The following is a 16,520-nucleotide window of genomic DNA, read 5'->3' on the forward strand; positions in this document are numbered from 1 at the left end:
TTTATGTAAATAGCATATTAATGCTAAATCATAATCTCTATACTGACTTATATTTCATTAAGTGTAAAAATGTTCCGGATATTGTTTTATAAAACATGAATTATGCCTAATGATTGTTTGAAATCGCATAAGGCTTTTAAAAAAAGTAATTTACTAGAATTGATTACTGAAAATTACTTTTTAGACATTTAATTTTCTTGTAAAACATAACATAGAAGTTTTGTAATCGATAAAGAAAGTTCCGGATTTTGTTTCTTACAAATCGTCGCCAGAAATTTCCGAATTTATTTAAAAATCTACTAACGCCAAATAATTGTTTGAACTCCCTCTTCTAATTAATAAACAAATAATCTTCTCATTTACGAAATAATGTTTTTACGGATTTTTATGAAAAATATTTTAACTCACTACTCTCTTACAGTACATTTAACTTTCTACCTAAAACATTAAAAAATCTAATTATCGTTAATATTATGTTCCGATTTTTATGGAAAACAGAATCCAAACACCAAAGTAAGGTATGAAAATCTCTCCACGTGGCTGTAGTACATCTAATTTTTATACGAGACCATCCAAAAAATTTAATTAACGGTATTACATTTATCTGAAATTCTCTTTTTCTTTTACTATTTATACAAACATCCGGAACAATCTATTATATAAACTTTTCAATTGTGTTCATACCTAAAAATTATTGCGATGTTTTGAAACGTAAAATAAAGGTTAATCAATTTTTAATAACTTTTAGTTGTTTTTTTTATATCAAGATAACGGACAGACCGACTGACAGACAAAACGCAAAAACAATGTGGCTTTGATCCTTTTTAAATAATATCTATTAGAACTCAGTGCACCAATGTCTATGAACCCTCGTTAAATATCTCGTGTAAATAAAGACATTTTTTTTTGGTACCGGTACTAGCCTATTGTGAGGTAATGGAATTTTTTTTCTTTGACGTAATATGAATGGACTCTTTAAATGCAATGTTAAAAGAACGCACTCGGTGCACCAATGTCTATTAACCCTCGAAAAAATTGCTTGTATTAATGAAAACATATTTTAGTCTAACTAAGCCGTGTGACGTAGTGTTTTTTTTTCCTTTGACGTCACATGGAATGAATTCTTTAAATGAAATGCTAAAAGAACGCACTCGGTGCACCAATGTCTATGAACACTCGAGAAATGGCTCGTGTTGATAAAGGTGATTTTTAGTCTAGCTAGGCCTTGTGACGTAGTGTTTTTTTTCCTTTGACGTCATATGGAATGAATTCTTTAAATGAAATGCTAAAAGAACGCACTCGGTGCACCAATGTCTATGAACACTCGATAAAAGGCTCGTAATGATGAAGGCGATTTTTATTCTAGCTAGGCCGTGTGACGTAGTGTTTTTTTCCTTTGACGTCATATGGAATGAATTCTTTAAATGAAATGCTTAAAGAACGCACTCGGTGCACCAAAGTCTATGAACACTCGATAAATGGCTCTTATAGATGAAGGCGATTTTTAGTCTAGCTAGGCCGTGTGACGTAGTGTTTTTTTCCCCTCTGACGTTATATGGAATTAATTCTTCAAATGAAATGAAAAAAGGACTCGGTATAGTAATGTTTATTAAGCCTCGTTATGTGACTCGCGTTTAAAAAAGGAATGATATCTTGATCTAATCTAATTTAGATCTAATCTAGATTTTTTAAACTAGATCTAGATTTTTATTACAGTATATCTAGATCTGGATTTATATTCTAATTAAAATTATTTTAGAGTCTAGATCTAGAATTTCTAGATCTAGTTTAGACTAAAATAGACAAGATTAAGATGTAGAATTTCAATTTCTAAACTTAAAGTGTAAAAAAAAAGTGTAGATTTTCATTTCCAAACGTTTTGATCAATATTGTAATGTTTTAATATACTAAAACTAATCTACTATTTTTTTTATTAAATTTAAATTTAAATTTACGGCAAATGAATCTTTGAAACATTATTACTTTTGACCATCGGATGGCTGCCTGGTCGTGCGGTTTGCGCGCTGGACTGTCGTTCAGATTTATGGACGGCCCAGGGTTCAAACCCTGCCCGCTCCCATCCCCCGTCGTCCTGCGGGAGGTTTGGACTAGGAAGTAATTATCTTCAACTCTGAAGGAACATCCGAAACGTGTAAAACATTTTACATCAAAATTAAATAACCTCTTGAATATTATTTGCGAATATGCAGATCCGACAGGGATCCGACTTCGACGGGGGCCGCCTCTGAGTTTGTGTAACACAAACTCTCTTTGTAATCTTGTTATATATGCCTTATAATTAGAGATGGGAAACGAACCGAACCCGAACCGAACTCGAACCTCACTTATGACCGAACCGAACCGAACCCGAACTTTGAAACTAGTCGGTACGAACCGAACCGAACGAACCCTCCCTTTCTTAACCGAACTAATTTTGCAATTTGTACATCCCTTTTTTTTTTATTTTTTGGTTTAATAAAAATAAAAAAAATACTTCAATATTTTATTTGAATTCTAAATGATTCCATTATACTTTGAAAACTTGGGAAAAAAAGGGGGGGGGGGTATTTTGAAAACTTTAAAAAGAAAATAAAAAGCGGCGCGCTGGGATTCCCATGGGTTTTTCCGTAAGTGCCGACTCTCGCCTGGCCTTGAATTTTCGCGGGCTGTTTGCAATATTGGTTTTGAGTCCAATAGGCGCCCTATAATTAGATCTAGATCTAGACTCTTGTTCCTAGTAAGTAGAAAGTAGATATTAAAATATTGTCCCTTTTATTTGAGATGGCTGTTAGCTGAGAGTAGAATAGTTTTTGCCGATTAGAGAGTGTAGATATAAATCTACAATAAGTTCATTAGTGTTCTAGTTTAAAATAAATTTTAATTATCTACTATTAAGTAATTTATTTTTACTAAATTGTGAAGTATTCCTTATTGGAATATTATCAGTGGCGTAGCAAGGGTGGGGGAGGAGGGGGAGAAATGTAAAATCCCTCCGTGCCCCCACTTGAGGGGGGCCCAAATGAGTGTTTTTTACAATAAATATTCAATATTACGCAAAATGCATAGGCCTCCAAAGAGGTCCAGCCCCTCCCGGGCCTCAAATGATGAAAAATTCCTAGCTACGCCCCTGAATATTTTTACTATTATTCTGTTTTGCATTATTGATCATCAGTTTTTTTAATGCAGCGTTTCTCAAACTTTGGATCCTCCCCGTGGGTGGGGATGGCAAGTACCTTTAATTGGGGGATGGGGAGACGCAACTCGTGACAAAAAGGGGTGTCATAGAGTGTGTGTGTGCGTTTCCTGGTGGCGATAAGAAGAGGTGTTTATGCATTGAGGATGATGAAATTAGCGTAATACAATGTGAAACTGCAGACAATATTGAGACATGTAAGAGTAAAGACGTTGTTTTGTGGTGACCTAGATTTTGTTTAAATATCAGTATATTTCATTAATATTACATCTCTATCTCAAGTTAAATATGTGAATATTGTAATAACAGTTAGGCTATATTGAGTTGTTCACATAAGAACTTTATTTTAAAGTTTATTAAGTTTAAATATTATTATAAGGCTTGTCTTCGAGTCCGAAGATTAGTGAGAAATGCAGTTTTTTACATGGCTGCGCAGTCCCAGCTGTGACCTACATATTTTGCCACACCCATGGCGAGCATAACCACTGTCCGTAGGTGGTCGATTTAGTTTTTCTTTTCGCGTCTGCGTTTGTCCTCGGCAGCGGATATTCTTTTGGTCTCAAATGTGTAACCCGCGGCCTACGGCAGTGACCTCCAACTGACTCGTTCTGAGGCCGCATGTAACCAGGTGCTCTCTTCTATGTCAGCTAAGCAAAGTTGACGCCTAAGCTGGTCTTTGAAGCGTTTCCGTGGGGCGCCTCTGTTAAACTGTGCGACCATAAGAAGTCCCCGTATACTATCCTTACCAGTAAAAATATAAAACGCCTATATTGGTTCAATTGTACTAGCTGTCTGTTAGCGACAAACCAACGACCAACTGACAAGTAGAGGGGGCGTCGAAAAAAATGTTTTATTTTCAGTGTAACTTATTTGAATATTAGTATAATTACATGTTTAAAATTTAAAATATATTAAGTAGGATATGTCATTTTATCTTCTAATAAGACCTTGTCAACTGTAGACTGCTTTTTGCGAGGCGCGTATGCACAATATGGGTCAAAACGTTTTGAAGAAAACATTTTAAAGCATCTCCGCTAGTGTGATTCTTCTGCATTTTTTTTGTCTCAGAATAGTCGAATTTCTTCCGTATATTGCAATTTATTATAGTGACGACTTGTGTGTAAAAAAAAAATCCTCGATAGAGACGTCTTTACACGAAGAATATTTGTTTAAAAAGATCACGCTCATTATAGAAGTATGTGCGCAACATGTAGGCCTACCTAGAATGTCCCTTGCATAATTCTATTGGCCAGGTCTGCCTCTTTATTATTAGATTTCATATGGCCCTCGACTTTTTTTTATTATGATGAATAGTGCGTTCTGAGAGAAAGCACATCGATATTAGCCTTTTTTTAAAAATTATCTCTTATTACTAAGAGAAAAAGGTTAGAATACACTTAGCGCTGAGTCTTGCCCGGCATTAAACCACTTGCCGACTTGAGCGAAAACCTGCCGCATCTTCAATTTTATCTCCATTAAGAAATTTTTACAACGCTTAAAATGTATGTAGGCAACATTATTTTGGAATGAATATTGCCCATAGGCCTATTATATATTGCAAACTATTTGTTTAATGTAAAAATTCAAATGAAAGTGTTTTAACTAATAAATTGCATTAAACCTTATAACTTAATTTTGCTATTACATAATTTCATAACATCGAACCGAGCCGAACCCGAACTTTAGACCTGACCGAACCGAACCGAACCCGAACTATACTCGTCATCGAACCGAACCGAACTCGAACTTAAATCTGACCGAACCGAACCGAACCCGAACTTTAAAAGTTGGGTTCGATTCCCATCTCTACTTATAATGCATCTAATGCAAAGACTCAAAAACAAAAGCAATAATTAAGAAAAAATATTCATACTAAACATTACCATTTGTAAAATTAAAACAAGATACTATATATTATAAAAAAAAATAAAATTTTGTAGATAAGACATGGCATGTTAGGCTTAGAGGCTATTTTTTTTTTAAATAAATAATAATACCATTATATCTGGTTGTAACAACTTCTAAAAAATAGATTTTAATAAATTAAATCACAAATAAAAACAATGTTTAAAAGCTGATGGTTCTGCTTTACCTCCATTGGATAGGATCGACCGTCAATGGTATGCTCAGACCCCCTGGTGCTGTCTGATCCCCAATGAAAGTGGACTTGAGTAGCCCTGTATGTAAGGCTCAGTCCACCCCTGGACACTCTCAGGTTGCCATCAATGTCTATCTGAACTATAAGTTGGAAAGGCAAAACAAGAGTGTGTCAAAAGCTAAACCTCAACACACAAAACATGTATCTTTTATGTTAATGCATTGAACAGTGAAACGTGTTGGTACGGAGTGCGAGGTTTTGATGTAGCTATGAGAAAAGGGGAGCGGATCGTTTGGTTGTGGAGTCTGAATGGATTTCGATCCACGAAGCTCAAGTTAATAAATACGGGTAAGAAAGTGACAGAGAAAAAAGATAAGCGAGAGACAAACAAGACCAGTGCCGGCCTTAGGTAATTGGAGGCCCTAAGCAAAAATAATTAGGTGGGCCCTATCGAAATAGAAACATTGAAAGAAAAGAAAAAAATAAAATTACGCAATGAATGAAAACCTTCCTGCATCTAGATCTAAATCAACAAATAAAATAAACGCACTTAACGTAGCGTTCCGTGTGGCATCTTGAATCACAGCAGAGACTTAGAGATACAAGTCATAGAATTCTCCTATGTTTGACATTCGATTGTAGTTTCTCCTTTTTTGTTTTTTATTTTGAGTCCTTGCGAGGACCCCCACCAAACGGAGGCCCTAGGAGGCTGCCTAGTTTGCATATGCCTAAGGCCGATTCTAGTGGGACACACATTTTTAAAGAGCTACATCTTATTGAAATGTACTATTTCCCTCGTGTTTCTACATATATCCACTGTGAAGCTAAATCTGTAAATCTATAAAAGTTATATTATGTTTTGTTTTATTAGAAGCTTTTTTTCTTTTTCTTTTTCTATCTGGGACGTCCAAGGATTTTGTTTTCTGCATTAAGTAAACACTAACCTGAGTGCCCAGTATTCCTCATGGTCAGAGTGTAGCCACTGCTAGCGTTGTAGCCATCTAGCCTTAGAGGTATGGAGTTCAGGACGTTAAACAGAACTTTTGTAGTGTCGATGTTCACCGGGGACTGACGGCCAGTGTAGCGATCCCCACACAGCGGATAGTCGTGTGCCCAGCTGCTTGGACCGTGGCTACCTTTGTAGGACCAGTAATTGTCTGGAGGAGGCACTGCAATCAAAGCGACACAGTTCATTGAATGACAACAAGTTAGACTTGCTCTCAATCTTTTAAGCTCGGCGACCCCTTATTACAATCCCCCACTCTGCCGCACCCCCCACCCCCCAATACACACACATACAGCAATAGAATAGACAATAACAATCCATATTTTCGATGGTCTTAGGCGCCCCCTGGCAAATCGTCACCTAAAATAAACAAAATCTAAGCAAAAAATCAGTCACTAAATTCCCCAAAGGAGTCGCTACCCACAGGTTGAGAACCCCTGCCTTACGTAAAATTTCTTGGGTAGACAGTGCTCTTTCTTGTCATGAAGTTTAGGGCGAGTTTAATTAGGAATATTTTATAATAATAATTATTCTCATTTGACAGATTTACGCTTTACCATGGTGATGTATTCACAGGTTCTTGTACATCCAGATGTTTGTGTAAACAAGTTCATATGTGAAATGGTTCAAGTCTTAACATGTGCATATTTTCCAGGTGCATATGTTTTTCGTGTATAACCAGGTGCTTGTATTATCAAGTGGATATGTTATCAGATGCATAAGTTGCCAGATGCACAGATGCATAAGTTGCCAGATGCACAAATGCATATGTTACCAGATGCACAAGTTGCCAGATGCACAGATGCATATGTTATCAGATGCACAGATGCATATGTTACCAGATGCATAAGTTGCCAGATGCACAGATGCATATATTACCAGATGCATATGTTATCAGATGCACAGATGCATATATTACCAGATGCATAAGTTGCCAGATGCACAGATGCATATATTACCAGATGCATAAGTTGCCAGATGCACAGATGCATATATTACCAGATGCATAAGTTGCCAGATGCACAGATGCATATATTACCAGATGCATATGTTATCAGATGCACAGATGCATATATTACCAGATGCATAAGTTGCCAGATGCACAGATGCATATATTACCAGATGCATATGTTATCAGATGCACAGATGCATATATTACCAGATGCATAAGTTGCCAGATGCACCGATGCATATATTACCAGATGCATAAGTTGCCAGATGCACAGATGCATATATTACCAGATGCATAAGTTGCCAGATGCACAGATGCATATATTACCAGATGCATAAGTTGCCAGATGCACAGATGCATATATTACCAGATGCATAAGTTGCCAGATGCACAGATGCATATATTACCAGATGCATAAGTTGCCAGATGCACAGATGCATATATTACCAGATGCATAAGTTGCCAGATGCACAGATGCATATATTACCAGATGCATAAGTTGCCAGATGCACAGATGCATATATTACCAGATGCATAAGTTGCCAGATGCACAGATGCATAAGTTACCTTCCAGATACATATATTACCAGATGCTAGATTTAAGGATAAACGTTACACCAATACAGAGACCAAAACGTTTGTGTGTTTACTTGATTTAATGTCCTCTTTATAAAAGTCTTATAAATAACTTTAGGCTAGGTCTTTTATCTTATCTTGTTAATTGCAGACGTTATTTCTTTTACTTTTGGTGTCAATTAATAATGCAATAAACAAATACTTAATAAATCCGCAGCCAGAATAACATTTTAGTTGTTTAAACATTCTATAGATAATTCAGCGCCAGATTTCAGTAAGTGGAGGCCCTGTGCAGGATATTTTTTGGACGCTCCTACGGTCTTTATGGTTTTTCTTCTTCTAGCCAGCTTTTTTTTTTGCTGCTGAGCTAAAAGCTCTTTTGCAGACTGTGCCAAGGAAAAATAGTGTGCTGTTTTTTTTTTTTTTTTTTTTTTTAGATTCAACATAAATGAACTTATTAATATTACTAAATCTAAAAGAATATAATATTTGCACGGAAGCAATAAAAACAAGGTTACAAAAGACAGTTTGTGTGGAAACACAAACTCAAAATCGGCCCCCGAAGTAAAATGTTTTACATAATTCGGATAATCCTTCAGAGTTGAAGATAGTTTACTAGTCCAAACCTCCCGCAGGACGACGGGGGATGGGAGCAGGCAGGGTTTGAACCTTCGATCGTCGATAAATCGAAACGACAGTCCAGCGCGCAAACCGCACGACCAGTGGTCCACCCAGGTAGGCTTCAATATTTTCAGAAAGAACATCCGAATGAAATTATATCAAAGACAAATGAGAGATAAGAATGGAGAAAGAAGGTTAACAGATCTTGTGTAGTGCCCCAACCGTCCCGCAGATCAAAGGATACGTGAAAGTGAATGTAAAGTTAGATGTGAACCTGGCCTAACTAGTTTGTGGTCTTTAGGGAAGATGATGTAAAATTCATCTGTTTTTGTGGCCTACGGTTAACGAGGGTGTCATGTAGCCAGCACAACGACCAACCGCCTTTGCTTTTCCACAACTAATGTCAGGTACCCATTAGAGCTGGGTAGACTCAGAAGTTGAAAATCCCAGTCTTTACCAGGATTCGAACCCGGGACCCTCGGTTCGAACTAAATAAGTTAATTGTTTTGAACAGGCTCAATCTCATATTCGAATCGTCATAAAAAAAAAAAAAAATTCCGCTGTATAGAAAAATGTTCACGAAAATGATGTTTATAAGATTACTATTCGTCTTAAATTAGGTCTAACATATAATGCATACTAATTAGCTTTTTCTTATAAAAAACTGCTTGCATAATTGATTTTAAAAATTAGAATTTTCGCTTTCAGGAAAAAAAAAAGTAGCCGTTGCATCAGAACTTTGAATGGTCTAAAATATTGTGAAGTCGGATTTTCAATATCTCTTCTAGTTTACGAGATCTAAACGGGACGGACGGACAGACGGACAGACATTTCGCACAAAACTAAAAGCGTCTTTTCCCCTTTCGGGGGGCGCTAAAAATGGTGTAAATTCAATCTTATCCCCTATATTTCCTCATACTTAATATGCATATTTTGCTAAAAAATTGTATATTTTTGAAATGTGAAGGCCCCCCTCCCTTTGAAGTCGGCCGTACAGCCTTGTACTGTCGTAAATTTGGCATGAAGATAACTTTAGGATCATAGCTTCTGTTAAAAAAACAAAATACAAATTTAAATTAAAAAAAAAATAAACAAGAAAACGATCATTTTCTTACAGTTGAAATTCCTGAGGACAACTCTTCCATTGAGGTACTGGACATGTCTGGTGTTGTCCACAAGAGCTATGTTTTGTCCATTCTGATCTCGTTCAGATGACCTGATGTTACGGAACTTGTCGAGCTGAAATATAGTATTGACTGTTGTTTTAGCAAGTGCCTTGTTTTTTTTTGTTTTTTTTTAAATATCTTTCTTCATTTTTTTAAAACTTAGTTTCTATTACTAACAAGTTAGCGGCTCCCCGAAAATAAAATTCGTTCAGACTGTACAACACAACATTATCGAAATATTGTATACTAGTCGACCGTCGGCGTAGCAAACGCCGCTATTTTGCAGGGCCGGCCTTAGGCGACTGCAACCTATGCGACCGCAGTGGACCCCGCACTTTCATAAAACCCGCACTTTCATAGGACCCGCGCTAATTCAAGGTGTATAAATTATTAAATTAAACTATTTTATAACTTAAAACAGATTTCCCGCGCCCTCCTGTCGATTTACCACGAGCTCCTGGAAATCTCCCGAAATCGCAAAATATACGAAATAGTCCTTAAAATACACGGAAATATATAGACAAAAATTGTCATTTTGGGGTGTCATTCAATATGAAAAACTCCAATCCCACGCGCGGAATTATACATCAGCTGTAATTGTGATGAAAGAAGCTTCTCGCGCCTCAAACTAATGAAGAATTACTTGAGGTCAACAATTCTCAAAGCTAGATTGAAACATTTGGTAATTCTTGCTATTTAGGAAACATAATTATTATGATACTTTGCTACACGCAAGGCTCGTAAAGTAATTATGTACATAGTAAAGAATGAATAAAATGCATAGACGAATTTATTTTCTTATACAAACTCTTAAATTTCACTTATTATCCACTTCCCTACCCAAACTTGGCCCCGCGAAATCCGTTTCGCATAGGGCCCCACAATGGTTAAGTCCAGCCCTGCTAATTGGGTTTGTAAAATGTTTTACATGTTTCGGATGTTCCTTCAGAGTTGAAGATAATCTTTTTTTTTCTTTTATTAAATGTATGATTAATAGTGATGAGCAACAAGAATTGAGGTAAAAGTCTTTACACATGTGATTTTGTGGAACATTATTTTAGTTTTAACTATTGTGAATATGAAATGCAGCTTGACAAAAAATATAATGAATTCGAATGACCACACGATGAGAAGAAAATAATTCCTGGTACACTCCATACATTGTATCACATGAAAGGTTTTTGCTTCCCCAAAATTAAAAGCTTTCTGGATCACCTTCCCCCAACAAATGTCGGCTATTGTTAAGATAAGGATTTGTATAAATATGGTTATTACTAAGCATGAAATGGGTTGCCTGAGTCAGCATGAAAACCAATGACTTGGCATTTGTTAACATGCATGTCCAGATTGACTTAGGGACACGCGTTGGACGTAATCATCTTCTTTTTTTTTTAAGTAACGTCTATATTTTATAAGATATATTCCCGCCACATCAAAAAGTTAAGTTCTTTCCACCTAAGCTGTCTTAGGAGTATCCATAAGGTGCGCTGGTCCGACCACATACCAGACACAAAAATCTTAAAGCTGTCCAACATGAACAGTATCAATGCGACAGTAAAAAGGTCCCAACTTCGATGGGCGGGACATGTAGTATGTATGCCAGACAATCGCCTTCCCAAACGACTTCTGTATGAGGAGCTGTGTGCAGGAAAGCGCTCCTATGGAGGCCAATACAAGCGCTACAAAGACACTCTCAAGAGCTCCTTCAAGGAATGCGATATCGACATTCACAGCTGGGAAGCACGAGCTCTCGATCGCTCCTCATGGCGTGAAGATGTGAGTCTCGGTGTCTCAAGATTTGAAGCAAGAAGAGTGGCCAGGGTGAAAGAGCGCCGAACCAACAAAAAGCTGAGTGAAGAAGCAGGCCTATCTTCAAATGACCTAGCCTACCCATGCCACGTATGTGGCCGGCTTTTTAAAGCGAGGATTGGACTTTACAGCAATCTTCGAGTAAATAGGAAATGAGAAATGTGCTCAACTTCGACCTCGAAGGAGGGGCTATATATAAATAAGATAAGATACGATTAAGTTTTTCATTCTAGAAAACCAAGATGATATAAACTAAGATTATTACGTGATACTTCCCTAACTTCTGACGGGGAGAGTGTTATCCGATGAGCGACTTTTGATCAAATGAAAAAAAAAAAAAATTCAAAATGAGAGTATGGTGGCTGAGTGGTAAAGCGATTGGCCTTCAAACCGAAGGGTCGTGGGTTCGAATCTAGGAGAAAAGTGGGGAAATTTAAATTGCTGGACGCCAACTGTGATTGGTACCTGACATTAGGTAGGAAAATTAAATGCGGTTGGTCGTTGTGCTGGTCACATGATATCCTTGGTAACCGCAGGCCATAAAAGCGGATGATATTTACATTATCGCAATCACAAATATTTCAAGCTATGATTCCAGTTCGATTAAAAGAAGTAAGGTTGTGTTTTCTAATGAGTGATGCGCCGCTATATAATGATTTCAAGTCCTACTAGTTGGAACAATAAATATATATATATATATTAGGGGTGCACCGGATAGTACTTTTTCATATCCGGCCGGAGCCGGATATGACCGGATAGTAAAATTTGATATTCGGCCGGGGCCGGAGCCGGAGCCGGATACCTAAGTGTCTTGTTAATAGCTTGTGTTGCTGAACATTTTATGAAACTCTTAAATAACATACCTATATTGGTTGGTTTTATTTTTATTCCTTTTATATACCTGATTGTTTTAAACTCTGTTACTGATTGATTTATTCAAACTTAACAGTATTTCTAAAAATCTGTATAGCATGAGTGTGTATGTGTATGTACGATACCACCAACTGTAAAGGATGTGTAGGAAGGTCAATGTAAATAATGTTAGTATATATTTAACTAATTACTAATGTAAATCTCTCGTAAGTAAAGTGCAATCTGCCTTATATAGTGGTCGGATGTATGTGTTCATGTATTTCAGAGCAACAACCTGGTCAGATATACCTAGTGAGTCTACACATGTAGTCCTAGAGTAGTGTGTATAGTTGTTTGTGTTAACCATCAAGCATTGTTTTTTCCTTGAGCATACGCACGCAATAGAGTTGGGTGTCAGTCAAAAAAGACAACACATTGGCATGGTCAATCAAGCATATAGATACATTATACCCGTCCACTAGTTAGAGGTCAAGGTTTTTTTTTTTTTGTTGTTTTTTTACACTCCAGCATATTATTTCTTTGTTTGCTAGATCTAACTGCGGTACTATTGTTCAATTTATTTTATGCGATTTAAAAATTTACTGTAAGGTTTTCCGTTGTTTATTAAGTCAAAAGAATTAAATAATGAAATTAGCTTTCTTTCTAAAGGTTTTAATACAAGGCAAAAATACACACACGCAAACATGCACATCTTTGTTTTATTTTAAAGTGCAAAGAACGTACGTAAGAAACATTAAATGCAAAGATCGTATGTTTGAAACATCTTTCTTAATTAATACTTATTAATTATTTTATTCGTGGTTTCAGTAACTGTTACAAAAGGGAACGATAGTAATCCTATGAATGTCAGGTGTGTAAATGTCGTCCTCGCCTGATACACAGTAGCTAAGTACGCATCTTAAGTAAAAAAAAAATAATAACAAGGAGTTAATTGACTGTCACAAATTATTAAGAATATTGTTATCAAATCAAGACACTTAACTGCAGGAGTAATATTCAAGTTAACACGTTAGAAAAATTATTTAACGTTAATATTTATTGACAGTGTAATATCCTTTGTTAGCAAGTTGCGTTTTTTTCATTCTGGCTTAAAAATGGTCAATGTCTATCAATAAATTGGGTGTCAATGACCAAAGAAATAAAATAAAGAGTAGGGGGTGTTTAGCTCTCCATTTAAAGATAGCCCTGTTCGTGTCTTCTACAAAATAATTAGTTACTGGCTTACTGGGCTATATAATCTCGCGGTTTGTGTTCTGTGTAGCTAAATGTCTCCTCGTTTAGGTGCGTGTGATCTTTAGTCCAGCTTACTAATTGAGATTTATGTTCAAGTAACATAGCACACTTGAAAAGGTGTGGCCTCTAGACCAACCACGTGATTAAGATTTTTCTCCAAATAAGCAAACTCTTTGTCCGGATACCCGTGTAGATGTTTTGCTTTAAGTCCAGTCCACCCCCCCCCACCCCAATTAAGATTAACTACTAAGTAAATAAACATAGTTCCCTCTTGTGACCTCTAGAGAGTGCTTACGTCCATCGTATCTGACTTGGGGTCACCTGTCAATCAATGAACTCAATGTGATGGACTAAACAAATAAAAGGGGGAGTGAGTTCATCTGGAAATATACCTAGTTACCTTAGAGGTGTGGCTCTTGTAGTCCAGCCCCCCTAATAAAGATTAACTACTAAATAAACAAACTCAGTTCCCTAGAAAGGTGTGACCTCTAGAGAGTGTCAATACGCTGACATTAAACCTACGTCCATCGTATTTAACTTGTGGTCAACTGCCTATAAAAAAAAACTCAATGTGATGGACTAAACAAAAAAAAAAGGGGTGGGAGTTGTTCATCTCTACCTCTGGAGATATACCCGCACAGCTAGACAGACGTCTGGTGAGCATGACGTAGTCAAGGAATGTAGCATTTTAACATGTTAACTAACCTACTCAAAGGTCAAGACAAATTGAAAAAAGTGTCAGCCATTGCTGCTCTGTATGTAAAGCGCATTTATGATGTAAATTTTCATTTCTATTTATATTAAGTTATTAACACGCCTTGTCTTTATAATAAACGATGTTTGGTGCATATTCATAATGGCTCTATTTTTAAGCACATTATTTTGTTTTAATATAAACATGAATACATTCTACAACAGACATTAATGGAACGAGGTCCACTTTATGCATATTAATTAGGTGTATTTTTTACTATCCGGTTTACTATCCGGTAGTGATATCCGACCGGAGCCGAATAGCACCGGATAGTAAAAAATGCCGGATATTCGGCAGAAGCCGGAGCCGGAGGGACTATCCGGTGCACCCCTAATATATATATATATATATATATATATATATATATATATACGAAGTAAAAACAAAAACAAATTTATTTTACTTGGGCAGATGAAATGAATTTACCTGGGCAGATGAAATGGGCACAGAGTCCTTGAAAACAGTCCAGATAACGGATTCCAAGCACCTGGGGGTGGTCAAGCTGCCTTCGTATCTGTAGAAGTCCACCCTGTTAGCTGGCAGTATGCTGTTAAGACTAAATGTTGGTATCTCCACAGAGGTATCTTCAGACACATTTAAATAGACTTTATCATTCTTTAGTTAGGGAGGTCAGCATGAGTCGAGCCCGTCCCCCCTTTTAGCACCCTACACATCTTAATGTTCGCCTATGTAGTCTCCTCTTCTACCTCTTCTTCTCTCTCCCTCTCCTCTCTCGCTCATTGTCTCTCTCAATGTCTTTCTGGCCCTCAACCTTTTTTTTTATCCCTGCCTATTGTAATGCCTTCCACATAGAAGTTTAACTTGAAGTGGAGCGGCCGGCTTTAACACCCCACCCTCCTCCATACGTACACAGAATTGGTTGGTTTAAGCATCACTTTACCCCCCACCTCCCCACCCTACGCCTTAAAAATAGTCTTACATTCAATCTTTGAGTATTCTTCGGCTATTCAGTTTTTTTTATCTAAATATGATGTGCTATGATGCTATTTGGCCAGGACCCTTTTTTGTTATTGCATCCTGCGCATAGAACGCTCACCTAAAACATTTTGGCCGAACCTTCAACCCCCGCCCCATCGTAACGCCCTTTGAACATAATTTTGACCCATGAATGTGACATTGAATTACAACGGTCTCAGCCTGCCGCACACACAGACACATGCTAAGAATTCTAGTATCACTTTTCTCTCCCCCTCCCACCCCTCAGTTTCAAAAAATTATTCTACATAAAATCAATGATTTTTCTTCGCCTTCTTAATTTAATATTTAAGTATTTCATAACCTTTTTGTTGCTTTTTGGTCGGACCCCTTCTTTTTTTTTTTAATTATCCCTCTAGCTTTGTAACGCTCTGTCACCCAAGAATTCTATTTAGTTTTACCTCTACCCAAAACACGCAAAATAATATTGTTTTACCTACATTGTTTGTTGTTTTTTTTTTGTTTACTTTTTATACACAAAAACACATATTCAGCCAATGGTCCGATTTATAAAAACATGGAAACTGTCCCAGTTTTGACTGAAAATGTCTTGAAAACCCAAGTTACGCGCCAAATAGTGCTATTGAAATTTACACACAAAAATTATAAATTGTGTTTAAAAACATAGTATGTCGGATTTCAAAAACATCGGGTCAAAATTGCAAATAAAAATCGTTTTGGGGAAATGGCTGCGGTTTCTATCGCAAATATGGCTTAGTTGTTCTATGTACAAAGCAAGTTATAAAAGGTTAAATTTTTGTATTTTTTCGTCCACTGTATGCGAGAGAATTAGTGATAGGGGAGTGGTAGTTGTGTTAGGGTCGTTGGTCTTCTCGATTTAGTAAATTCTAAGAAAAAGGACCATAAAGTGAACTCATTTTAATACAAGAACAATAACAGTTCAAAACCTTATAAACATTCTTTAAATCATGTATCAGGGTTAATTAATAAATGAATGATAAAATCAAATCCCCGTCATTAAATGATAAACGAAAATCCCCAACAAACAAAAAAACTCACCAGGCATCTGAATGCTCCCTAAATTTTGAATGATAGAATTCAAGGCCGGGTTGTCGTTTGACGAGATCTATAATGCACAAATATATAAACTAAAATATAAACAAAAATATAAACTAAAATATAAACTAAAATATAAACCAAATTGATGAAAAGTACACCCCTTTCAGACCTTGCGACCTTTAGGGCAGACGATGTAAAGGTCCTCTGTTTCTATGTCTGACAT

General features: G+C 36.6%; 1 protein-coding gene across 1 annotated transcript in view; it reads right to left on the minus strand.

Annotated features, from left to right (window-relative positions):
• The window catches only part of LOC106050470 (uncharacterized), a 68,298-nt gene that overhangs the window by 7,447 nt on the left and 44,331 nt on the right, over window positions 1-16,520 (minus strand). Inside the window, exons 14-18 of the mRNA XM_056005378.1 lie at window positions 16,298-16,364; window positions 14,708-14,865; window positions 9,562-9,685; window positions 6,236-6,460; window positions 5,286-5,431 (exon numbers count right to left, since the gene is read on the minus strand). Coding sequence (XP_055861353.1) covers window positions 5,286-5,431; window positions 6,236-6,460; window positions 9,562-9,685; window positions 14,708-14,865; window positions 16,298-16,364 — 720 coding nt within the window. The remainder of the gene's footprint in view (window positions 1-5,285; window positions 5,432-6,235; window positions 6,461-9,561; window positions 9,686-14,707; window positions 14,866-16,297; window positions 16,365-16,520) is intronic.

The sequence above is a fragment of the Biomphalaria glabrata genome, chromosome 12 (genome assembly GCF_947242115.1).
Source record: "Biomphalaria glabrata chromosome 12, xgBioGlab47.1, whole genome shotgun sequence".
Classification (NCBI taxonomy): Eukaryota; Metazoa; Mollusca; class Gastropoda; family Planorbidae; genus Biomphalaria; species Biomphalaria glabrata.